The sequence below is a fragment of the Mandrillus leucophaeus genome, unplaced genomic scaffold (assembly GCF_000951045.1).
Source record: "Mandrillus leucophaeus isolate KB7577 unplaced genomic scaffold, Mleu.le_1.0 Scaffold627, whole genome shotgun sequence".
In the NCBI taxonomy this organism is placed as follows: domain Eukaryota; kingdom Metazoa; phylum Chordata; class Mammalia; order Primates; family Cercopithecidae; genus Mandrillus; species Mandrillus leucophaeus.
In genome coordinates, this window is record NW_012106775.1 from 919045 (window position 1) to 944863 (window position 25819).

General features: G+C 44.2%; 1 protein-coding gene across 3 annotated transcripts in view; it reads left to right on the forward strand.

Moving 5' to 3' along the window:
* Positions 1–25762, forward strand: part of SRPK2 (SRSF protein kinase 2) — a 213454-nt gene extending 187692 nt beyond the window's left edge. For 2 of the 3 annotated variants that reach the window (XM_012000366.1, XM_012000365.1), the window contains 5 exons: positions 6520–6620; positions 6727–6834; positions 12963–13032; positions 13683–13775; positions 23472–25762. In XM_012000366.1, coding sequence (XP_011855756.1) covers positions 6520–6620; positions 6727–6834; positions 12963–13032; positions 13683–13775; positions 23472–23656 — 557 coding nt within the window. In that variant the 3' untranslated portion in view covers positions 23657–25762. Of the gene's footprint in view, positions 1–6519; positions 6621–6726; positions 6835–12962; positions 13033–13682; positions 13776–14148; positions 14242–23471 lie in introns of all 3 variants that reach the window. The other variant, XM_012000364.1, reaches the window with a different exon arrangement.
* The last annotated feature ends 57 nt before the right edge of the window (positions 25763–25819 follow it).

Here is a 25819-nt window from a genome sequence, read left to right on the forward strand (position 1 = left end):
TTTCACCATGTTGGTCAGGCTGATCTCAAACTCCTGACCTCGTGAGCCACCGCGCCCGGCTGAAGTTTCATATAGAAAGTAATTTACAAAGTATCTTTTAAATTATTTCTATTTTTTTAATTAATTTATTTATTTTGAGACAGTCTCAGTCTAGTTGCCCAGGCTGGAGTGCAGTGGTGCAATCTCAGCTCACTGCAACCTTTGCCTCCTGGACTCAAGCAATTCTCCTGCCTCAGTCTCCCGAATAGCTGGGATTACAGGCGCCCGTCAACATGCCTGGCTAATTTTTATATTTTTAGTAGAGACGGAGCTTCACCATGTTGGCTAGGCTGGTCTCCAATGCCTGACCTCAGGTGATCCGCCCTCCCCAGCCTCCCAAAGTGCTGGGATTACAGGTGTGAGCCACCATGACCAGACCAAAGTACCTTTTTTATTTGTACTTAGTCTGCAAGTATTAGCTTAGGCTGCAGTGGCTTCAGTTACAGCCAGCCCTCCCTATCCATGGGTTTTACATCTGTGGATTTCACATCCATGTGCTCAGCCAGCCTCAGATGGAAAACAGTTGGAGGGAAAAAAAAAAACCTGTGTCTTTATTGAACATGTACAGACTTTTCCCCCTTGTCATTATTCCCTAAACAATACAGTATAGCAACTATTTACATACCATTTACATTGTAGCAGGTATTATAAATAACTAGAGATCAACTAAAGTATATAGGAAGATGTATGTAGGTTGCATGCAAACACTACACCATTTTATATCAGCGACTTGAGCATCTGTGGATTTTGGTGTCCTCAGGATGTCCTGGAACCAGTTCCCCGCAGACACCGAGAGGCACCCACGTATCATCAGATTAATCCCCAGCTCAGAACTTAATAACTGTGGAACTTTGGTTTCTTATCCTGTCTGAGCCTTGGCTTATTCCTCTATCAAAGGAAAGAAATGGCTACCTCTGGGGTTGTTAGTAGCACTGAGTTAAATACAACAGGTCAATGGCAAAGGTAGATAAATAACATATAATAATATATTGAAAAATTTCCCATTGAATGTAAGTTGCCTTGGTCATCACAATCCATGTAAAGGAGCACAATTGCGGCTTGTTACCACGTGGTCACCATCGAGGCCCAGGCAAGTCATAAAACTTACCCTATTGTTTACATGACAGCTCCATCTCTGTCACAGGAAACTTCAAACTTTACGTGTTCAAAACCAGAATACAACTCACCCTGCCAACCTGCTACACATGCTGTATTTCCTGCGCTTGTTACCACCATTTCTTGTTGCGTCAGTGAGAAACTTGATCATCAGTATGTCCCCCTTTTTTCTCTCACATCCAGTAAATCATCTCGTTTTGCTAGTCATACCTCATAAGTAGGGGTCCTGCTTGCCTTGGCCCTACAGTGGGCACTGTCATTGCTTGCCGCTGCTGTTACCGAGGCTCCTTACTGGTCTCTTGGCTTTGTGTTCTCTCCAGCTTTTCTCCCCACCTGCCTTTCAGCATGCCCTTCCATGGTGCTGCCAGAGTGTCTTTGCAGTATGCCCACCCGATCAGTGTATTCCCCTGCTCACAGTTTCCACAGGTCCCCATCATCTACAGCAGTGGTCTCCACAGTGGAGAGTGTACATCCCTGCATAGCCAGCACCATCCAGGAAGGTGCAGGAAGGAATTATTAGAGCATCTTTGTATTTTTTTTATTTTGAAACAAGAGTACAATAAACAACTCTGTATCCTCCACATAGATTGAGCAATTAACATTTTGCCACATTGCATGTACTTTCTTTACACAGACACTGCATGCTACATATATTAGGATACTTCACTCCTAAATACTTAAGCATTCATCTTCTGAGAGATGAATTAGGACGTCCTCCATTGTAACAATAATACTATTATAACGTGTAAGAATAGCACTAATTTTATATTATTAAATATAATATAGAGACAGGGTCTTGCTCTATCACCCAGGCTGGAGTGCAGTGGCGTGATCTCGGCTCATTGCAACCTCTGCTTTCTGGCTCAAGTGATCCTCCCACCTCAGCCCCCCAGGTAGCTGGGACTACAGTCGGCACCACCATGCCTGGCCAATTTTTGTCTTTTTGGTAGAGAAAGTAGGGTTTTACCATGTTGCCCATGCTGGTCTTAAACTCATGGGCTTGAGTGATCTGCCCACCTTGGCTTCCCAAAATGCTAAGATTATAGGCCTGAGCCACTACGTGCCTGGCCTAATATCATCTATTATTTATTCCATATTCAAATTTCCTCAATAATTCTAAAATTTTCTTCTTAAATTTTCCTGATCCAGGATATGATCCAACACGGTAGCCTGCCTCCTGGGTGAGGGCTTCCTGTGTCCCCAGCAGGCTTAGTTCTCTGTCCCCTCTGCTCCTGCTGGCCATGCTCATCTTGGTTGTATGGGCAGCGCTGCCTGTTTCTGTCTTAGGATTTTTGTACTTCCTGTGTCCTTTGCCTCAGACTTCTCTTACTTTCATGCCTGCCTTTCTTCAGACCTCTCCTGAATGTCACCTTCTCAGAAAAGATCTCCCCTGAACAGCCTTGGCATTATCCATCTCCTTTCTCTGCTTTGTTTTTCTTCATAGCCTGTTGAATGTGTGGATTCATAACCTGACGGAATGTGTGGATTCCTCATTTATTTGCCTTATTGCCCATATTTTCAGCCAGTACACGAGTTTCCTAATTTGGCTTGTGTTTTTTTCTTACTGTGTTTCCAGTACCAAGACCATGCTTAGCACACAGAAGGGACTCAGTAAATATTTGTTGTGTGAATAGTTGAGGTGGCAACGTTCAATCTGTTAGTTCCACTACTTCTTTGGGCCTCATACTGAACCTCCTCCATATAGAGGGGATATTCTCGCCATCCTCATAAGGACCTCTTACAATGTAAAGAGTCAGTGTGTGCCTAGCACCATGTGTTATGTGCGTGTGACAGCAGCTGTCTCATCATGCTGAGGCGTTGTTGGCTACCATCTAGTTTCTAGGATAGCGTCTTGTGGAATGAGTGACCACAGTGTCACCCGGAGACTAGTGTGTCAGAAGGTGACTCAAGGGGCTCAGTTCTTCCCGAAGTGAAAGCTTTCCACTCATTCCCCTCTTAGTGGAAGCAGAGTGCAGTTGCAAGTTTTCATTTTGGAAGGAAGACAGCTCCAGTTTGTCCTTTGTGTCACCATTATCTGTAAGAAGGAAACCGTGTGACAGGTCACTACCGTGGTGACTCAGTCAGAGGAGACGCAACAAAAGCATTCCATTTGGGTTTCAGTGGGCTTTTTGGGAATGTAGCAATCTGGTACCTTAGTTCAGGAACTATCATAGTGAGAAAAGAAAGAAAAACAAAATCTCTTTTACCTCCTGTTGTGTTTTTATGCAATTAAGTTATTGAGATACATTACCTAGCATCATTTGGAACATCTTAGAAGCTGAGTAACTGTTTACAAACCCGAACCAGGAGGATAACAGCATGTCACCAAAGAGATTGTGTTCAGTGAACCTTAATGAAGGATATTAAGTACAAAAAAAAGAGAAAAAAACCCGAATTTAGGCCAGGTGTGGCGGCTTATGCCTGTAATCCCAGCACTTCGGGAGGCCGAGGTGGGCAGATCACTTGATGTCCGGAGTTCAAGTCTAGCCTGGCCAATATGGTGAAATCTCGTCTCTACTAAAAACACAAAAATTAGCCGGGCGTGGTGGCAGGCGCCAGTAATCCCAGCTACTCGGGAGGCTGAGGCAGGAGAATTGCTTGAACGCAGGAGACGGAGGTTGCGGTGAGCCAAGATCGTGCCACTGCACTCCAGCCTGGGCGACAGAGGGAGACTCCGTCTCAAAAAAAAAAAAAAAAAAAAAAAAAATCCCTGAATTTAAATGTGAGGTGTTGGGTTTTTGAAAGTATTTCTTCTAGCGTGATTGAAGTAAGCAGCTCCTGAGAAATGTTTTTAAAAACAACATCTCGGAGTGGGTGGCAGATTACAGATCATTTCCTTTGACTTGAGTGCCCTCAGATAACAGCCAACTCAGCTACCTGTTCTCATGGAGAAAAAGAAACCACATCATCCTGTGGCTCAGGGGGACCACAATACGTTTAATAGGGCCTTGCCCTCTTCGCATTAGACTTGTGATTTGAGTTGTTTGTGGGGGTAGAAGTTGCTCTTGGGCCTCCCCTTCCCTGTGCTGCGGCTCTCTGGTCCCTCACTGACCAGTTGGGAGCCTCCTGCCCCAGATGATGGTTCAGCTGGTCACAGCAGAGGGAAGCCCCTGAATCTGGCCAGGCACCCAGATGCTGTCCTGATTCTTGTGTGTTTGGGTTTTTAGTTTCTTTGGTGCGGAAGGGGTGGTCCCTTCCAATTCTTCTTTTCCTGAATACCAAGCCTCATACAGTGTAAGTCATTTGCCAGTCTTACACCTTGTAGATATTGAAACTTAGATTTGAATCCAATTCTTCAAACCTCAAATTCCATTTTCCTTCTTGCTGATTCTCCTTGATTAAATGACATATGAGGCATTCATCTAATCATGTCTAGTGTTGTTCATCTACCCATTGGGTCAGCATTTTTGTATTTATCCTGGACCTTTGTTCTCAGCCCCAGGTAAATCAGTGTATGTACATTTTGCCTTCTTTTGTTGGTCTTTGTGCTGCGCTCTTTCTGATTTTTTGCTGAGTTCTGGTGTTTCTTTTCCTGAGCTCATACCTGGCCTTTGGTGAGGCCCTGCAGTGGATCAGAATCCTTATAAACAAGGAAACAGGCATATGGAAGGTAGCGAGCAGGGAATATCTGTACCTGGCTGGCTCAGTTGATTAACATGCTGGAGGAACAGGTCTTGAGGGTTAAGATACTGGTCAGAATTATCTGGAGCCCTGCTAGGGAGCTGTGTGGGCACCCTAGGTTCTGAGGCTTTGCCTGTTCACTACTTTACTGCAAGTTGCAAGGCTGGCCCTCCTTCCTGTTATGGGGCTTGCTGAAGAATCAGAGCCTCCTCAAGCACCCTGGTTCCATAGTTCATACGTACCCCAAGAGAGGTTTAGTTCATTTCAGCACTGCCCAGCTTCAAGGAAACAAAGGGGCTCTCCTAGGTAGGTGTTTGTGTTAGTCCGTTCTCACACTGCTATAAAAATACCGGAAACTCCATAGTTTATTTAGAAAACAGGTTTAATTGGCTCACGGTTCCACAGGCTATACAGGTAGCATGGCTGGGGAGGCTTTAGGAAACTGTAAAATATGGTAGAAGGGGAAGCAGGCATCTTACATGGCTGGAGCAGGAGGAGGAGAGAAGGGGGACGTGCTACACACTTTTAAACAACCAGATCTCATGAGAACTCACTCAGAATCACAAGAACAGCAAGGTGGAAATCTGCCCCCATGATCCAGTCACCTCCCACCAGGCCCCTCTTCCAACACGAGGGATTACAATTCGACATGAGATATTGTCAGGGACACAAACCCAAATCGTATCAGTGTTTAATGTTCTACATTGAACAGACTTTTCTGCTTGGTTTTTAAATACCATTTCAAAATTACTTATACAATAAATAAAAGTCCTGGTTTTATTTCATCTTTACCAGAAATCTGATCTTGTAGGTCAGTCTGAGGTTTGGTGATGAAGATGCTGACTTTAAGGACTATTTTTCTGGGCCTCATGAAATTATTTTTCTTTGTCACTTGCCCCTTGATTAACTCTGCTTGATACAGGCATGATCTGGACTTGTCTGAGAAGATCTGGCCCCAGAATCCCTGGGAAGCTGGCCCTATACCTGCCTTTGAGATTCCCTGGGGTCACCCTGGAATTAAGAATGACTGCTCACGTACGTGACAAGTTCATGAGTGACCTCAGAGGTTGCCTTTATGGCCCAGGCCATCTCAAGAGACCTCTGTCTGGGCCCTTCCTTGTCTACAACAAAACAAAAATAGTTTAGTCCCTGCCTTTAATCTGTGTTTGTTAATCAGCAGTCATCTACCCCTTGAGATCTGTGTGTGCTCAGCCCAGGCAGTGGGAACTGTAGGGGACAATGTGGGTGTGAGGTGTGGGTGCCAGGGACCCTGATGTCTTGTGGCGTCCAAGGAACTGTGTGTCACTGGTAGTGATTGGCCCCCACAGCAGTGTTCTTTCTACCTTCATGTTCCTTGTAATAATGCATCAGCAAGCTCGATCCGGACCGTGAAGGGATGGACTGACACCATGAAGAGCCGCCACAAAGCAGCAGACAGGGAGAGAGCAAGGCCGGCTTGTTCTAGGGCTGACCCGGACCTGAAGGAACTGGGGATAAGAAGAGAAAGGGCAAGGCAGTGCCCTTGGCATCCTGTGGGCAGCCCAGTTTGCTGTTTCGTGGAGAATTTTCCAGAGGTGGAGAACAAGCAGTTTTAGTTCTGTCAAGTTGAATTTACAGTGTCCCAGGCCTGAGTGATCATTCCACCACTCTTTAGGAAAGGAGACTGACCCTGGCAAACACTGTGCTCACGCATGGAAACCACTTATCCTAATCACTAACTGTCCTGCTGTTTGCTCATGCCAGCAAAAACCCGGGCGGCTGACTTGTTGGTGAATCCCCTGGATCCACGGAATGCAGATAAAATTAGAGTAAAAATTGCTGACCTGGGAAATGCTTGTTGGGTGGTAAGTAGAGTTTTCTTTCTAAAACACTTTGGTCTTGATTCTGTGTGCGAAGACACTTTCTGAATGTCTGTGTTGCTCTGTGGTAATGCAGCCTGTTCCCTTCCAGCATAAACACTTCACGGAAGACATCCAGACGCGTCAGTACCGCTCCATAGAGGTTTTAATAGGAGCGGGGTACAGCACCCCTGCGGACATCTGGAGCACAGCATGTATGGTAAGGACGGCTCTGCCCTTTGCTGCCGTGGGAATTGGCTCGTTCCTCTCATACTCTGGACGGGGCTGAGTCTCTCTGAGGCGTGTGACCTCAGTTTTTCTGACTGTAAGGGTCATCTGCCGTGGGCTGGGTGAGGGGAAGTTTACTGCCGCGGGCATCTTAAGAAGTGGAAGGATCCTCCTCAGGCGGGCCCTGGGTGTTTGGTGTGATTGTGGGCTTGTGAGAGAGAGATGGTCTCTTCTTAAGGCCCTGCACAGCCCGCAGCCCCATGAATCAGACTCAGTTGTGGTGACACAGTGACTTCACTTATAGTCCCTGAAAATTTGCAGGGTATAGGGAACTTTTCCCTTCACTCATGCTGTGGAGAAAGATGAGGTGGCATCTCCCAGGGGAAGACTGCCTGAGGCAGGCAGGTGGGAGCCCCTCCATGTAGCCTCTGCCTGGTCAACCAGACATGCAGGGTTCCTCACCTCTTCCAGACTGGAAGGGATTTCCCCAGATGCCAATGCATAATCTCTCATCCCTTAGAAAGCAAGAGCTAGCAGATATTCTGGCTTATTCTAGGATGTCTAGCCCCTTCTGAGACAGTGGCAGCAGCGCCCACTCCCGCTGACAGAGTCTGTTCCCAGAGTGGTTGAGATGGCGGCCTCCACAGGGCGGCAGAAGCCTCTTCTGTCACCTGTCAGGCCTGTTTTTGCTGCTGGTTTTGTGCCGCACAGTTGCATCGTCTCTAAACTCCCCTGGCCCTGCCCGGCATCGTTTGTTCATTGTCCCTGAACCTGTGAGTTGGTGAACACAAGGGGCTCCATGTCTGCGAGCCAGTTCCTGGTTCTCTTCCTCTACCCTGTTTCCTGGCCCATTCAGCAGCTTTTTCTCGGTGGGCTTTACTTAGGCATGCTGTGTTGGGAAAGGTGGGTTGTTTGCTGTCGAGTTTCATGTTTTTTCTATTCCATACTGTTTTTTATCCACATTCTTCCAATATTTAAAAGAAAGGGTTGTGTGGAAGGCTTAGCATTTTTCTTCTCACTGAAAAAAAGGAATGCAGAATAAATATGTTAATTTTCTGTTATTCAGAGGTTAATTTAACAATTCTTTTGAATTTGCTGTGTTTTATCTCCTCTAATGCTCAGGTAAAAGCATTGTTTTGAGCAGTTAGTGCCAGCTGATAGGAGAAAAAGAGGGTGCTTTGTGTCTTTCAGCTTTGACTCAGCATGATCTGAGTCAACACATGGCCAGATAGGTCCTGAAACACCAGGCCTTTCTATTCCCTCGTTGCTCTTATGGATAATACCAGATAATTATGTTTAAATTATTAAAGGTGTTAAACTTCTTCCGTATCAAAACCCAAGTCCCTGCCTTAGCTAGGTAGAGAAGAGAACAGTTAAAAGAACCGGTGGCCAGTGATGGTCACTTTGAACTTAGAGAGTGCTGTGTGGAGAGGCATTTGGCCCTCTCTGTGTGACCCCAGCAGGCAGACTGAGACGTGGGAGTCAGTGGAACGGGAGCCGCGGAGACAGTGAGTGGGGGTCGGGGAGCAGGTGCCATTTCAGGATGTGGGGAAGGTTAAGTCACAATGGCCACCAGCAGCAGGGCTGCCCTGAATTAGGCACTAAGAACTCTTTCAACTCTGAAATGCTGTGCTTCTAATTTGGGGTATTAAGTTTGGTGATATAACCAGAAAAATAGGACACAATCACAGATGTAGTGGGATAATGGAACTGTCAGCACAATTTTATACCAGGTTATCTGTCCTGCCTTCCATTTGATGAACATTTGTCTCTCCATACAATTTCCTGTCCTGTTTACTTCTTGAAATGCTGTTGCTGTGAACAGTGGCATAATTATCAATAACAGGTTCCTAAGGAAAAGCCTTTCTGTCTCCTCACCTGCCCCCTTCCCAAGAATTAAGCATAAGCTCCCTCAGTGCTGTCAGGATGGCTTATGAGGTTTTCTTTTTCAGTTGGTTGTCATAAGGGAGTTTTTTTTTTGTTTTTGTTTTTGTTTTGGAAAGGGGCAGGCCCTCATTCACTGCCTGCCCCGCCCCCGAAAAGTCCCTGCTTTAGAGGTTTCTTTTGTTCTTCCTAGAGAACCTAGGAGCAATGAGGCAGTGTTTCTTACCTCATCTGTTCTGTTGTAGTGTAAAAATATTGCATTTAATATATTAAATTTGACCTCATAATACCAAGCTGTCGTAAGGTCACAGATGGTTCTTGGTGGTAAAGCCTATAGACTTTGAAGGTTTTGTTTGTTTGTTTGGAGACAAGGTCTTGCTCTGTTGCCCAAGCTGAAGTGCAGTGGCATGATTATGGTTCACGGTAGACTCCACTTCCCAAGCTCAAGTGATCCTCCCACCTCAGCCTCTGGTGTAGCTGGGACTACAGGCACATGCTACCACGCCTGGCTAAGTTTTGTATTTTCTGTAGAGATGGAGTTTTGTCATGTTGTCTAGGCTGGTCTCGATCTCCTGAGCTCAAGTGATCCACCCGCCCTGGTCTCCCAAAATGCTGGGATTACAGGCATGTGCCACTGTGCCCAGCTGTCTTTGAGTTTTATAAATGGCATCAAATCTCACAGAGACTCTGTTGGGAATGAGAGCTGAGGGGTGGTAGCAAGATTCCATTGGCTATTGTCGGGGAGCATAGCTTTAGGCTCTGCAGCTGGAGAAGCACAACAGAATGAAGGATCACAGCAAGGATATGTTGGTTTTAGATCTGTTTTACTTTTCTTGAGTTTTGCTTTTTCTTGAGCTTTACACCTTCCAGGTGTAATTACATATAATCTGAAACTTCTTTGTAGCTGAAGCATTGATTTCTCTGCATTTATGTGTTAGAGTCCCGGATAGGACCTTTTATGAACTCCATGGTGAGTCCTGGTCAGTGCCATAGAAACAAGAAAAGCCATTCCAAGAAACTTCACCAGACTTCTTTGGCACTGGTTATATCAGAGAACAAAGAGCTGATCTTACTTGTTCAGAATCAGGGTACTTTGGCGTAGGAGAATGTTTTAGGAGAGAGGCACTTGGTCTCCCAAGAATCCAGAAACAAGTAGGTCCAGGGAAAAGCCCTTTGAGGGAATTGGGCCAAGTGGAGAAGAATCCGAAGTTCCCAGGTATTAAAAATAATAATAAAAGTTATACTCGGGCCCAGCAGGGTGTTGCATACCTGTAATCCCAGCACTTTGGGAGGCTAAGGCAGGTGGATCACTTGAGGCAAGGAGTTTGAGACCAGCCTGGCCAACATGGCAAAACCCCATCTCTACTGAAAATACACAGATTAGCTGGGCGTGGTGGCACGTGCCTGTAGTCCCAGCTACTCAGGTGGCTGAGGCAGGAGAATCGCTTGAACCCGGGAGGCGAAGGTTGTAGTGAGCCAAGATTGCACTGCTGCACTCCAGCCTGGGCAATAGAAGGTTACACTGGGAGTACCTGAGTTGAAGGCAGAGGTTTTTCATTGTAATGTGCATTTGCCCTGCTGTACATGTTGTATTGTTAAGAGAATCTAGTCACTCTCCAAAGAACCAAAAACGGGTAGCATTACAGCCTGCATCTTCCTTCTTCCTTTAAAAAAAAAAAAATTATTTCGCCAGACACGGTGGCTCACGCCTGTAATCCCAGCACGTTGGGAGGCTGAGGCAGGCAGATCACAAGGTCAGGAGATCGAGACCATCCTGGCTAACATGGTGAAACCCCATCTCTACTAAAAATACAAAAAATTAGCCAGACGTGGTGGGGGGCACCTGTAGTTCCAGCTACTCGGGAGGCTGAGGCAGGAGAACAGCGTGAACCTGGGAGGCGGAGCTTGCAGTGAGTTGAGATTGATTATGCAACTGCACTCCAGCCTGGGCGACAGAGCAAGACTCTGTCTCAAAAAAAAAAAAAAAGAAAAATTATTTCATTGATTGGCTTCTATACATGTTTTCTTGGAAATATAAGGGTGCTAATCAAAATGATCATTTGTTCAAAGAATACATAGCTGACATATTTTGGCGGTAAGAAATATGTACAAAGCTGGGCACAGTGTAGTGCGCCTGTAGTCCTAGCTTCTCTAGAGGCTGAGAGAGGATCATTGGAGCCCAACAGGTTGAGTCCAGCCTGGATAACATAGTGAGGTCCCATCTCAAAAAATATGAAAGGAAAAGAAATGGATGTGACCTGATCGAAGTCATTTTGAAAATTAATTAAAAGAGTTAGCATAGGGCTCAAGGCAGGGGTTGAAAAGCAGCTTGGAACTTGATCCAAGCTTTTCAAGTCCTCGTTGTCCCATTAGAGTTTTCAGATTTTTCTCTTAGCTTGTAAGATACTGAGTTGATTGTCTCCCAGGCTGGAAGGACTCTCCTGGCCATCAAGTGTGTAATCTAGTTGTTCCACTTGGATTTGGGACCAATAATGAGGTTTTCCTGCCCTCACCTGGGATTGGCCCAGCTGTCTTTTTTGTTTATTGAGTGGAAAGGAGAGGCCCTACGTAAGGGCCTTCCTGCGTTTTCTGCTGGTGCCTTCGGGCATCCACAGTGCTGGGACCACCAGCTCACCATGCTGAGATGTGACGTGTCTGTGTCCTGCTCAGACCTATGCCAGGTTCAGGGCAGGATCCTGAGTTCATAAACTAATGCTTACCACATGGGCAGCTGGCAGTCATCTTGTCACCATGCTTCCTTCCTTCAGCTGATTCACATGCAGTCTTTTTTTTTAAAAAAAAAGGTGAAAAGATGTGATCCTGGGCTGACTGTCCCACTCTTGGTTTGTTAAAGACAGTGCTAGGAGAGGTGGCCCCTCACCCAGGCAGGTGAGTCTTCCCTTAAGGGTTCCTTCCCAGCACTGTGTGGTCATTGAAAGAGAAAGAAGGTAGGTTGATGCAGTGCAGTTGCCCCAGCATTGGCTCCTGGGGGCAGGAGTGGGGAGGGCAGTCAGAGATCCACAGGCATCAGTGATTGGGCTTCTGAACACCTTTTGGGATAGCAAGATCCATTCAGAATAGAAGCAGCGGCCGGGTGCGGTGGCTCAAGCCTGTAATCCCAGCACTTTGGGAGGCCGAGACGGGCGGATCACGAGGTCAGGAGATCGAGACCATCCTGGCTAACACGGTGAAACCCCGTCTCTACTAAAAAATACAAAAAAACCTAGCCGGGCGAGGTGGCGGGCGTCTGTAGTCCCAGCTACTCGGGAGGCTGAGGTAGGAGAATGGCGTGAGCCCGGGAGGCGGAGCTTGCAGTGAGCTGAGATCCGGCCACTGCACTCCAGTCTGGGCAACAAAGCAAGACTCTGTCTCAAAAAAAAAAAAAAAAAAAAAAAATAGAAGCAGCTATGAGAAAAACCAGAAATGGGATTTAGCTTATTCTTTTTTTCGCTTTTAAAACATACTCTTTGATCAGCAGAGCAGTAGCAGTTGCCATTTTTGTATATTGTTACCAGCTTAAACTCATGTTCTTGAGGGTTTTTTTGTGAGCAAGGGAAATGGGAACAAATGGCCTTCCCTACATGCTGGCATGCTGAGGGACAGCCAGTGGCCACCCAGGAAGCCAGTGCTCCGTGACATCTACAAAAGGGTCTGCAAGGCCATCTGCGTCCTCTGGCCCTGGGGACAAAGAGGGTCTGTTTTGTTTCCAGGTTTTCCTTTGGTTGAATCAGAAGTGAATGAGATGATGATGAAAATAGATGATGAGATGCTGAAAATAGTCCTCGGTTACTAAAACATGAAGGTCTTTGCCTAAAGGACGCAGCAGTGTCTGCTATACAGAGGCCAAGGCTATTATAGTGGTTGAGGCAGGTGCTGGAGTCAGATGGGCTTGGTTGAGTCCTGGGTTGAACTCTCGTTCTACCGTTTATAGAGTGCATACTGTGCTTTGCCAGGCCTGCACACAGGTGCGGCTGAATCACTGACGTTTTGGTTTTGCTTCCTGCAAAATGAACAGAATACATAGCTCTTATATCTTTCCTTAGAAGAAATATAAAAATACTTCTGAAACTTCTTTGAATGTGGAAGAAAGAAGAAAATTAGTATTGAGCACTTTTGGGAGGCTATTTTGTTTGATTCAGATCTTCATAAAGTGGCGGTCTCTTCTGTAAGGAGAAAAAGCTGTTGACTTGGGGGCCAGTCTCTGAAGTGCTTAGCATGTCGTCTGTTGTATCCTAGGCATTTGAGCTGGCAACGGGAGATTATTTGTTTGAACCACATTCTGGGGAAGACTATTCCAGAGACGAAGGTGAGTATTAGTGCCTGCTGAATACCTCATTCTAGGTCTTCTGCCAGCCCTGAACTTCTGTAGAGTACTGTATTTTTGTACTGAAATAGAGCCATGTTTTTGGTTTTCAAACACCAAATTCAGATGCTTTTCCTTTGAGTTTGACGCCCCCTCAGTCTCAGTGAATGGGCAGAGCCTGCCTGGTACAGGCAGCACTCCAGTGAGCCCTCAGGGGCCTACACCAGCGGCTCGTCCTGGCCTTGCACAGGGCAGGAACCCAGCTGGCTGAGAGAGGACAGATGATACAGACCTGAAACCTCTCTGTGGTCCTTTCGACCATTGATGTGCTGCCCATTTCTCTGTCCTGTTTGGGAGCTGAGTTGAAAACCCAGGAATTCTGGCTTGAATTCCATCTGTAAACCTGACCATCTCCATGCTTATTTGCTTGCGATGCTGGGGTGCCCTGGGGTGAGCTGGCCTCAGTCACTGTTACTGCTCCTGGTGGTGCCTGAGGCCTGTCATTCCTACAAGCCTCTGCATGGATGTGCTGCAGACACTGTTGATTTGAATCTATTTCTGATTTTTTACTAATTTCAATTTTTCCCTCTTCTTTTATCCCATCCTTCCCTTTGCCCCTCCCATTCCCATATCCTTTTTTCTCTCCTCCATAGACCACATAGCCCACATCATAGAGCTGCTAGGCAGTATTCCAAGGCACTTTGCTCTATCTGGAAAATATTCTCGGGAATTCTTCAATCGCAGAGGTAGTACCTCTTCTTTTTGAAAAGCGCCACGATGCAGACAGAAACTGAAGAGCAGCTGCTGATTTTAGCATTAATGGTGACAAAGGCATTTCTCCTAAATTCAAAACGCAACCCAGCAGAATTCCTGTGCTGATAGAAAAGTTGTCAGGGAAGACCACATTTAGCCCTGTGCTGCGGTCACCCTGTTCACCAGCCCCTCTCCTGTGCCCTCCAGCTCTGGATCCTGAATCCAGCAACGTGAGGAAGGCCTGTACTTTTGGTCATTCAAGTTGCGCTCTGTTTCTGTCTGCGCGGGCGGTAGTAGTGTCTGCATGCAGTGTACTGATTAAACTGTCGTGTGTTTCTGTTTTGCTGGCAATGTTTCCCAATGCAGATCACATAGCATTGATCATTGAACTGCTGGGGAAAGTCCCTCGAAAATACGCTATGTTGGGGAAATATTCCAAGGAGTTTTTCACCAGAAAAGGTAACGGTATTTATGCAACACTAATTTTCAGCATAGTCTTCTCCCAAAAGGAGAAATTGTGCATTCGTGATTGGGCAGTGGAGAAAGATCTGGAGTTTCACAGCTGGGGAGTTCTTCCGAAGAAAGCTCTCAAGAAATAAACCTGACCCATCTGATACCTGGAGTAAGAATTTTGTAAGAGAACAGCATTCCTAATAGCAGTTTTCTCCTCTGCTTCTCTCTTTTCTTACTCCAAGTTACCAATCTATGTATTCATATATTTATAAAAAGGAATTTAGATGATTGTTAAAAGCCGGCTAGACTTATCTTTTCATTTCTCATGTCATGGACTCTCTGTAGTGGAACAGAGGTGGCCTAGAGACTGGACTTAATGAATGTCCAGGGACATGGCTTTTGGTCTGCCTGGGTTATTTCTGTAGTGGATGTAGACCTATGAAATGTTGCATTCCTCACATTCTTAAAAATCACATCCTATGTTCCCAAAGCAATTCACCTGCTGCAGCCTCCCAGGTAGCTGGGATTAGAGGTGTGCCACCATGTCTGGCTAATTATTTTGTATTTTTAGTAGAGACGGGGTTTCACCATATTAGCCAGGCTGGTCTCAAACTCCTGACCTCAAGTGATCCACCTGCCTTAGCCTTCCAAAGTGCTGGGATTACAGGCATGAGCCACTGTGCCCAGCCTGCTGTACTTTTTTGTGATGAGTGTAGTTGGTCCTTTTACTTCATATTTTTCAGGTTAGATATTTGTTTTTGGATGTGACAGCCCTTAAAGAACTTTTAAAGTTGATGTGAGTAGGACATGGACTTTTAGAAATTTCTGAAAGTCCCAGATGTTCTGTCTCCCTCTCTTAGCTAAATTTGGAGAACCACATTGATTTTTTTTTTTTTTTTTTTTTTGAGATGGAGTTTCGCTCTTGTTGTCCAGGCTGGAGTGCAGTGGTGTGATCTCAGCTCACTGCAACCTCCACCCACCCTGGGTTCAAGCGATTCTCCTGCCTCAGCTTCCCAAGTAGCCAGGATTACAGGTGCCCACCACCATGTCCCCAGCTAAGTTTTTGTATTTTTGTTGGAGATAGGGTTTCACCATGTTGACCAGGCTGTTTTCAAACTCCTGACCTCAGGTCATTCACCCATCTTGGCATCCCAAAGTGCTGGGATTAGAGAGGTGTGAGCCACCATGCCTGGCCTCAAACTGATTTTTTATTTTCCTATGAGATAAGGAGTAGTAATCTTTATTACTCACTTTGGTGAGGTTTGGCTAACCAGTCCTTATATTTAACTTTAAATTACATTTTTCTGTTAAGTGTACAAGACTTGAGAACTGACTGTGCTAAAGATGGTGGTTTCCTGCTGCATTTACTCTGGGCAAATTGACTACCCCTCTCAGACTTTATAGGATCACCTGGTGAAGGCAATTTGTGAAATATACAATTAGATGTAATTATTTTCCTCATTACCTTTAAGACTTAGCACAGGTATTGTCAGGAAAAACCATTTGTCAGACAATCAGTAATTATTTTTGGTTCTGAGAATCTGGTCTCTGAGTCTAGGCCACGTTAGCCAGGTACAGGGTTCCCCTCCCCACATGGAGACTCGCAAGCACAGGCCCAAGTGGAGTCAAGGGCAGGAAAATGGCTTTGCTGTTAAGCTGTGTTTAGTAATGGAGCTGGGGCTTCAACCTGCTGTGAGAATGGCACATCAGGTAGTCTGTGAACTTAAGTTTCCTCATCTGTCAATAGGGGTTCTTTCGGGTTGGCTGTTACAAGAAAGTATAAGAGGGTGCCTTTACAGCACTGGGCACAACTGGAGCTGTTATTATTGCTAAAGCAAAGCTATAAACAGGAAAACACTGGAAGCTTATGAACTTCTATACAGCAGTATTACTGAGAAAACAGGCTGAGTTTCCCTGGGAAATTTAGAGAAAATGTTATTTGAAAATAATTGGGCTGGGCATGGTGGCTTATGCTGAGGCTGAGGTGGGTGGATCGCTTGAGGTCACAAGTTCGAGACCAGCCCGGCCAACATGGCAAAACCCCTTCTCTACTAAAACATAAAAATTAGCTGGGCGTGGTAGCGGGTGCCTGTAATCCCAGCTACTGGGGAGGCTGAGGCAGGAGAATTGCTTGAACCTGGGAGGCAGAGGTTGCAATGAGCCGGGATCACGTCACTGCACTCCAGCCTGGGTGACAGAGCAAGACTCTGTCTCAGGAAAAAAACAAGGAAAAAGCTGTGAATTATTGTGGCTTGGGATTCATTATGGCTTGGGGAATTGTGTTTTTATTGAAGGCAGGCCCCTCCCACATTTCAGAATGTTTCCAGAGCTGGTGGGGGAGATGGCCTGGTCCCTGGGGCGCCGTGGCTGATAGGTGACTTGCTGTGAGCCCCCAGCTGTGGGTCAGATTGGAGTTGGGCCTGGCCTGTTACGGAAAGAGAGAACATGATTGACTTGTGATGCTCTAGAGGGGAGGAGAGACCTGAGAGACATGGGGCACAGCATCTGCTTGGACACCATGGTTTGATGAGCCTCATTTTCCACTGGGGTCATCTGGTACAGTGAGGACCAATAGCAAAGTCACTCAGGAATTATTCCTTTAATTGGAACCTTTCCTTATCAACAAAGACCCACTTAGAGTGACCTGCCTCTGTATTTGTCCTTTTTTTTTTTGAGATGGAGTCTCACTCTGTTGCCCGGACTGGCACAGTCTTGGCTCACTGCAACCTCCGCCTCCCGGCTTCAAGTAATTCTCCTGCCTCAACTTCCCGAGTAGCCAGGATTACAGGCACCTGCCACCACGCCCAGCTAATTTTTGTATTTTTAGTAGAGACAGGTTTTCACCATGTTGGCCAGGATGGTCTCAAACTCCTGACCTAACGTGATCCACCCACCTCAGCCTCCCAGTTGCTGGGATTACAGGTGTGAGCCACTGCGCCTGGCCGTGCATTTAGTTGTCGTTGTTAATTGTCTGTCTGTTGGGGGGATCGAGGACTCCATACTGTGCACAGTGGGAAGGAAGGAAAGAGGGACAGAAAGAGAGGCCTTGAATGATGAGCAAGCGAAGTCACTGAGTTGTTGGAAGGAGGGGCCTGTAAGCGGCCTGCAGGCATGGAGCTGGCGCAGGCATCTGCTCTTGGCCTGTCACTCCTGTGATGGTTCCTTTCGTGTCAGGGAGAGTGGCCTGCATGTGGCCATAAATGGCTGGCAAGCAGCTTCCCCGTGGGGCTTTCTGTCAGCAGCCTTGCTCCCTGAGACAGCTTGTGGATGTGTAGCTCTAGGTTACCGCCATCATCACCACATATACTTAGGACCTGTGTGATCGAGTTCTTTTTGAGCAGCTTATTTGAAGGTAACCTGCAGAGTTAAAATGCATTTGGCATCTTTCTTAATGAGAGATCAAAAATATTTTGACTTGGTGTTACTGTGGTACCTACAGTTCTTTTTTCCTTTTTTTGGATGTAAGAGAGTGTTTGTGACTAGATGAGAAATCCCCTGAAATGACTGAGAATTGGGACTTCAGTTCTTTCCTGATTATAATTTCTAATGGCAGTAGAGATCAGAAGGGATTTAGGGTTTTTACAGAAGTCACAGGATAACATTATGAGGAATGACGGCCCGTCATGGAAATAGATTTCATCGTGTCTCTTAGGATGAGGGGAATGGCTTGCTGCCTGAAAGATGTGTTTTGGCATGTTCCCCTAAGTAGTATGTGAATGTACATTTTGAAAATAATGGAATCTTAAAAGTAGCCGTTGAAATTTTTTTCCTGAAATACCTAAAATACTTTGTGCTAGAACTGATAAAGAACAAAATTTAAAACAGCTGTTGATATGCCTGTCACCTTTGAAAGCAGTTACCGATGGAGAGTGCCTTCCCAGGACGTTTTCCCACTCTGTCTCCTCCAGGTCAGAAGCAGATTTTCATCCCTGCCACGCTGCCAGAGAAGAGCGGGGTCTGTGTGTTAAAGTTGAGCATCAAATGCAGCTCATCTGTCTCTTCTTCTTGTGTATAATTCAAGAAGCCATGATCATTACTAGTTTGAATCATTCTTTGGCCAGAAAGTTAAAAATTGAGCTATATTTTTGGTCAGGGAATGTAATTACAGCTCTCACCCTCTTAAAGATAATTTGCTGGACATGAGCCACCAGAAAGCATTAAGAAACTAGTGTGTTGAGAGGCGAATAGAAATCAGCATGTCCATGAATTTTTTTCCCTGTCCTGTCTTCAAGAAGTGGGTGGTCCCCAGAAGCATTTCAACCCTCAGCTCATGATAGGAAAAACAGTGCAGCCAGGAGCAGACCTCACTGGGCTGGTCACCAGGAATTTTTCTGACCATTCAGCAGGCGCATTTTAGTAAAAATTGCTGTGTTGATAATGGGATCATCAAAGGGGGGGACAGTTTACTTAAACAAACAAAAACTGGTCTCTAGATGAGAGCATCAAGTGTGTTGGGATAAAAGAGAGTGATTATGTGTGCATGTGTGTGCGCCTGCCTGTGTGTGCGTGTGTGTGTCAGACTACAGACCTTAAATACAATTGAAAATTTCAAAAGCAAGAAGCTTCTGTGCAGCAGCATAAAATCCACATTTCCCCGAGTCAGGGACAACATCAAGAGAAAGGGGAGAACTGAGGGCTAAAACCCAGGAGCTGAGTTTTTAAAAGAGATACCTTATTCTGTATTTTTAATATTTAGTGTCTGAGTTGAACTTGTCACAGTGTTTTAAAATTATCTCCTGAATACCTAAAAAGCAACAGTCTTTTGATGCTGTAAAGAGCAACGAACGCTCTTTCGTGGGCATTTGACAACCTCACGGGCTGGGCGTTGCCACTGCCACTCCTCCTGTTTATCCCTCCAGAAGGTGATGGGCGTTTGGTTCCCCCCACTTTTTGGCTATTATGAATGATGCCACTATGATCATTAATGTACAAGTTTGTGTAGCAGATGTTTCCATTTCTCTTGAATACATGTGTGAAAGTTTAAGTATAAATGTTTAAATTTTGATGAAGGCCAATTTATATACATTTTACAATTTGTGCTTATGATGTCACATCTAATCATTGCCTACTTCAAGGTCATGAAGATTTACTTTTCTAGGAACTGCTTAGTTTTAGCTCTGAGGCATATGATCTGTTTTGAGTTGATTTTGTATGGGATGTGAAGTAGGGCTTATACACATTGTAAACTCCAGTATTTACCCACATGTGGTTGTCTACTTGTATAAGAATTCATTCAAATCTCTTGATTGTCTCTTACTTTGTATTGGTATTTCTTGGTAGGTTTACTTTCTACATGCATCAAATTGATGCTCATCAGTTTTGTATCATGGTTTGCTTTGTAATTACCACTGTTCATGTACATATAGTCTAGGATTTGCCTTTAGAGTCTTCCCACATGTAGTGTGGAACCTCGTGGGCTGCTGTATTCTGGAATATGACAATTTCATGGATAAAATAATATATTTTCTTTCACAAACCACTTTAAGATTCAAGAGAAGTATAATAGCACTTCCCTGTTTCCTTAGACGGACTCTGCAAGTCCAGGACTGGCCAGTACAGCTGCTGTCACAAAGCCTTTGCTCTGCAGGCGGAGCCTTCCTCAGAGCCTGCTTCCTGCTGGCTTTCCTTGGCTCTGTCAGGCTGTTTGTCAGAGCACATTCAGAAGCCTGAGGGGCTCCTGGGGAACAGCACAGTTGGCCGCCAGGCTCATGTTTGCCTGTGTGTGTGTGTGAGTTGATACTGAGATTGACAGCTGATAGTCACAGGAAGGGTGAAGTGATATTCCACATTCTTTAAGGAGGACAGGCTAGAAATGGAACTTTAAAAAAAATTAAAATTGTCACAGTTGTCTTGTTATTTGCAAAACTTGTTTCAGTGAAACACATCTTCATATATTTTCTTTTCTTTTCTTTTCTTTTGTTTTTTTTTTTTTTTTGAGACAGAGTTTCACTCTGTTGCCTAGGCTGGAGTGCAGTGGTGCGATCTCAGCTCATTGCAACCTCTGCCTCCTGGGTTCAAACAATTCTTGTGCCTTAGCTTCCCCAGTAGCTGGGATTACAGGTGTGCACCACCACGCCTGGCTAATTTTTGTATTTATTAGAGATCGGGTTTCACCATGTTGGCCAGGTTGGTCTCGAACTCCTGACCTCAGGTGATCTTCCTGCCTTGGCCTCCCAAAGTGCTGGCATTACAGTCATGAGCCACCACGCCTGGCCGATAACATTTCTTTAACTTGTTAGGGTGCTACTTTTATAATAAAAGCAAATGGTGAAAATGTGCTTTTAAAATGTGCTTTCCCCTCTTATTCTTAATTATCATTCTGAGTGATGGAGGTGTCTCCATTTCTTGGGCATCGTCTGCAGGGCTGGAGCTGGCTCATGGACTCGAGGCCCCCACTCACCCAGTGAGGCCACTCTTGTTGTGTCGGCTGGCAGCAGGTACAGAGCTGGGGGCTAGGGCTTTGTGTTTGAGTAACCTTATCAGGGACTTCCAGGGCAAGGTTACTTCTTATATTGAGCTTAAGGGTTTGTACACATAATCATTGTAGCATCCAGATGAATTGATTTCCTTTGCAGTATAAAGTTTTTCCACAGAAAAAGTTGACACATTTTTTTTTTAGAGGCGGTTCAGTGTTTTGTTATATTGCAGTGCTGCTGTGTGCTCAGGACCATAGGTGTTTAGGACTGTCCTGCATATCCTGTTGTTTATAGACTGCTGCTTTGCACATAGTCTTTACCTTGTCAAAAGTAGATATTTTATGCTGCTCCTTGCAAATATTTTTACCAGTTTACAGTATGCCTAGTTATGGATGAATAGTTTCTCATGGCTGTTCAGTGTTATATTGTTTTGCTCACTGTTACTGTGCAGCTGTTAAGCATTTATAGTGGTAAACCTTTTCTTTTCATGGAGGATTGTACTTAAAAGATGCCTCGTTGATGGATCTTAGTTTAACACCTGGCCTCTCAGAAATAGGTTCCTTTACTATTCTCAGCAGACAGTGCTTCTCTGTATTTGCCTTTATTTGCAAACCTGGAGAGTATTTATTCTGAGATAGAATAGATTAATGTCATAAAAGTTCGCTCTCCTTCCCCGAGAACTTGGTTTAGTCATGTGCGCGCTTTCTTAGTTTGCTTCACTGTTGCTGTGGTGAGATCAACAGTCTAAATCAATATAGTCATATTACAGAAAATATGGAAATTGAAATTACCTACTAACAAAAGCTGGTGTTTTTATTCACTTGATTTCCATCTTAATGAGTGTTTTAATAATCTTGTGATTATCTGTAGGACATAGTTTGGCTGTTCCTTTACTGCCTAATGTTGTACCATGATCTTCTCCCATGTTGTTAAGTAATACTAAATACTATTAAGTGAATCTACCTTGGTTTTCTTGTAACCACCATTTTACTATTATTGGCTCTTTGTAATTTTGCAAGTACATGTAATTTTGTGCCAGCATATATTAGGCATGAATTTGGGGTGGTGCAACCAGGGTTTATCTCCTTGGGCTGGATTCCTAGAGCTGGAATTTTGGGCTTAGAGGGATAAACCTGCAGTCTCTGCTCAGACTTTGTTTTTATGGAGACTGTTTCCTTCAACAGGAGATCCCTTCCCGCCTCTAATATTGCAGGTTCATTTCTTCATCAACACAGACCTGATGTCTGGATGTGATGCTTAACTCTATCTCCAGTCCTCATATTGGAAACAGAAGCTTATTTTACATCCCAGCCGCTTTAGCAAGCAGTCCTCTTAAGAGATTCTTTATGCAGAACCCTGTGCAGAGCATGACTGCAGCTCTGTAGACATACTAGTGTGTAAGAACACGCTTCACAATAGACACAAAAGAAGAGCTGTTGTGGGTAGGGTTGTAGGCTACTTTCCCTTTTGTTCTTACAATTTTCTGTAATGTTCTGTTCTTTTCATTATGTTTTTAAAGGGGAGGGCTTTTCTAAATTGACTTGAATGGGTGAAACAGAACAAGCCTCCTGAGAACACCTTTGTGAGCAGAGCACTGATTATCTATTGATGCATCTCATGAAAAAAATTTGTTTAAATTATAGCAATTGAAAGTCAGCCCTTGTATGAAGTGTGCCGTGCAGGTGCTTGAATGCCTCCCCCTCCCCTCCGAGACCTGGCTGCTCTGGGGTGTGGGCACAGGGGAGTGCTTCCTCTGCAGAAGCTGCTCAGGGTACACTGAGGGGCTCCTAAGGAGGCCTATGGGCAGGGGTGGGGTGTCTTGTGAAAACTTCAAACAGGCAGAGAAAATGAGTTATTTACAGTGAAATTATCTGGAGCTTTTGACAGTTTATTGCCTTTTTGAACAGGGTTATGGGGAGACAGGGTTTCGCTTGCCCCTCTTCCAGGCTGGAGTGCAGTGGCATGACCTTGACTCACTGCAGCCTTGGCCTCCTGGACTCCAGCAATGCTCCTGCCTCAGCCTCCTGAGTAGCTGGGATGTACCACCGCCCCCAGCTACTTTTTTTCTTTCTTTTTTTTTTTTTTTAAGTGGAGACAGGGTCTGGTCTGTGTTACCCAGGCTGGTCTGAAACTCATGGGCTCAAGGGATCCTCCTGCCTCAGCCTCCCAGACGGCTAGGATTACAGGTGTGAGCCACCGACTCCAGCCCTTTTTTGCAGTTTTGACTTAAAAATAACCTTTTTTTCTCTCATGAAATGACCATTACAGCTCGTAGGCCATTTACTAGCTTGTTCGTCATTCTGTTATGTCAACCAAAAGCTGCCTGTAACCCACACTTTTCATACTGCAGCTAGTACAATTTGTGAAATATAACTTCAAGATTTACAAATTAATGTCCTAGGATCTTAGATTTTACAACAAATGCGTAGACATGAATGGTGTTTGATTTGGGTTGGCCTCAAGTTTGCAAATTTTATGAAAGATCCCAGGTTGAAATGAGAGTGGCTTGCTTCAGCCTTTGGAAAAGAGAACACTCTGGGCAAAGTGAGCCCACTCCACTTACTTAAAGAAACTTAGAACTAATGTGAATGAACTATTAATTAACCTCTATTTACATCCACCAGGCTTACTTGAAATATGCCTTGGTCATATGTGCATGTAATGATTACTGCCTAGCGGGGAAAAGCTGGTGTCCTTTGTTGTTGCCGTGTAAGTGTTGAGCAGGTGGTTGTCCGCTTCATTGAAAAGAGCCTGACTGGACCAACAATGGGGAATGCAGATTTGGAGCTTTCTTGACATTGGCCTGTTTTTCCCCCATAGGAGAACTGCGACACATCACCAAGCTGAAGCCCTGGAGCCTCTTTGATGTACTTGTGGAAAAGTATGGCTGGCCCCATGAAGATGCTGCACAGTTTACAGATTTCCTGATCCCGATGTTAGAAATGGTTCCAGAAAAACGAGCCTCAGCTGGCGAATGCCTTCGGCATCCTTGGTTGAATTCTTAGCAAATTCTACCAATATTGCATTCTGAGCTAGCAAATGTTCCCAGTACATTGGACCTAAACGGTGACTCTCATTCTTTAACAGGATTACAAGTGAGCTGGCTTCATCCTCAGACCTTTATTTTGCTTTGAGGTACTGTTGTTTGACATTTTGCTTTTTGTGCACTGTGATCCTGGGGAAGGGTAGTCTTTCGTCTTCAGCTAAGTAGTTTACTGACCATTTTCTTCTGGAAACAATAACATGTCTCTAAGCATTGTTTCTTGTGTTGTGTGACATTCAAATGTCCTTTTTTTGAATGAAAAATACTTTCCCTTTGTGTTTTGGCAGGTTTTGTAACTATTTATGAAGAAATATTTTAGCTGAGTACTATATAATTTACAATCTTAAGAAATTATCAAGTTGGAACCAAGAAATAGCAAGGAAATGTACAATTTTATCTTCTGGCAAAGGGACATCATTCCTGTATTATAGTGTATGTAAATGCACCCTGTAAATGTTACTTTCCATTAAATATGGGAGGGGGACTCAAATTTCAGAAAAGCTACCAAGTCTTGAGTGCTTTGTAGCCTATGTTGCATGTAGCAGACTTTAACTGCTCCAAGGAGTTGTGCAAACTTTTCATTCCATAACAGTCTTTTCACATTGGATTTTAAACAAAGTGGCTCTGGGTTGTAAGATGTCATTCTCTATATGGCACTTTAAAGGAAGAAAATATATGCTTCTCATTCTAAAATATGCATTATAATTTAGCAGTCCCATTTGTATTTTTGCATATTTTTAAAAGTACTTTTAAAGAAGAGCAATTTCCCTTTAAAAATGTGATGGCTCAGTACCATGTCATGTTGCCTCCTCTGGGCGCTGTAAGTTCAGCTCTACATAGATTAAATTGGAAAAGAGAAACATGTTCATTGTGTGGAATGAAAAAATACGTATATTTTTTGAAAAGCATGATCATGCTTGTCTAGAACACAAGGTGTGGTATATACAATTTGCAGTGCAGTGGGCAGAATACTCCTCACAGCTCAAAGGTAACAGTGATCACATTCATTCCATAGGTAGCTTTACATGTGGCTACAACAAATTTTACTAGCTTTTTCATTGTCTTTCCATAAAATGAAGTTGAGAAAATGATTTTCCCTTTGCAGGTTGCACACAGTTTTGTTTATGCATTTCCTTAAAATTAATTGTAGACTCCAGGACACAAACCATAGTAGGCAATACAATTTTAGAATGTAATATATAGAGGTATATTTAGCCTCTTTTAGACGTCAGTGGATTGAATGTCTTTTTATTTTAAATTTTACATTCATTAAGGTGCCTCGTTTTTGACTTTGTCCATTAACATTTATCCATATGCCTTTGCAATAACTAGATTGTGAAAAGCTAACAAGTGTTGTAACAATAATCCATTGTTTGAGGTGCTTGCAGTTGTCTTAAAAATTAAAGTGTTTCGGTTTTTTTTTTTTCCAGACATTGCCTTGGTCATTGCCCTATAAATGATAGAATCAGTGAACATTTGCTATCAGAGTAGTGTCACTAAAACTAAATACCAGCATTCCTGTTGCAGCAGATGTAGTTGTAAAACATGCATTAAGGCTTATTATAAGGAAATCATTTATTATTTTTTAAGGGCAGAAGGGATTTAGGAGAAAAGCTATAGTATAGATTGATTCTCTAGAATTTCAGTGATCTCTTTTCATCCATGGTTCATCAAAAACATACTGACTGCATTTGTTTGATCATTGCAAACTTAAAAGAGCATTTGCTGTTAGGAAACAAGACACATAACCCTCTTAGGAATTACCATTACATCTCATACCACAGTGAGGCAGAATAGATCATTCATTCATTTCTTTATGAAATGTGCATGCTAAGTTTTTCTAATGAGGCTGTAGGTTTCCATGTAAGTTCTGTGATAGATAGTGGCTGTAGACTGGTGATACTATCCATGATTTCTGTAAGAAACATCCTTACAAGAACCATAGAGCACAATTTATTTCTTCCCTAAGGGTAAAAGGATTTTTATCAGGGTGATAGTATACTTGAATGAAATTTGTCTAATGCAGTTTTTGCTCATGTTGGAAAATAAACCAGATTATAAATTTTTACAGGTGTGTCCCTTATGATACAACAGCCTAGAACAGTTGTTCTAGAAGGAATATACA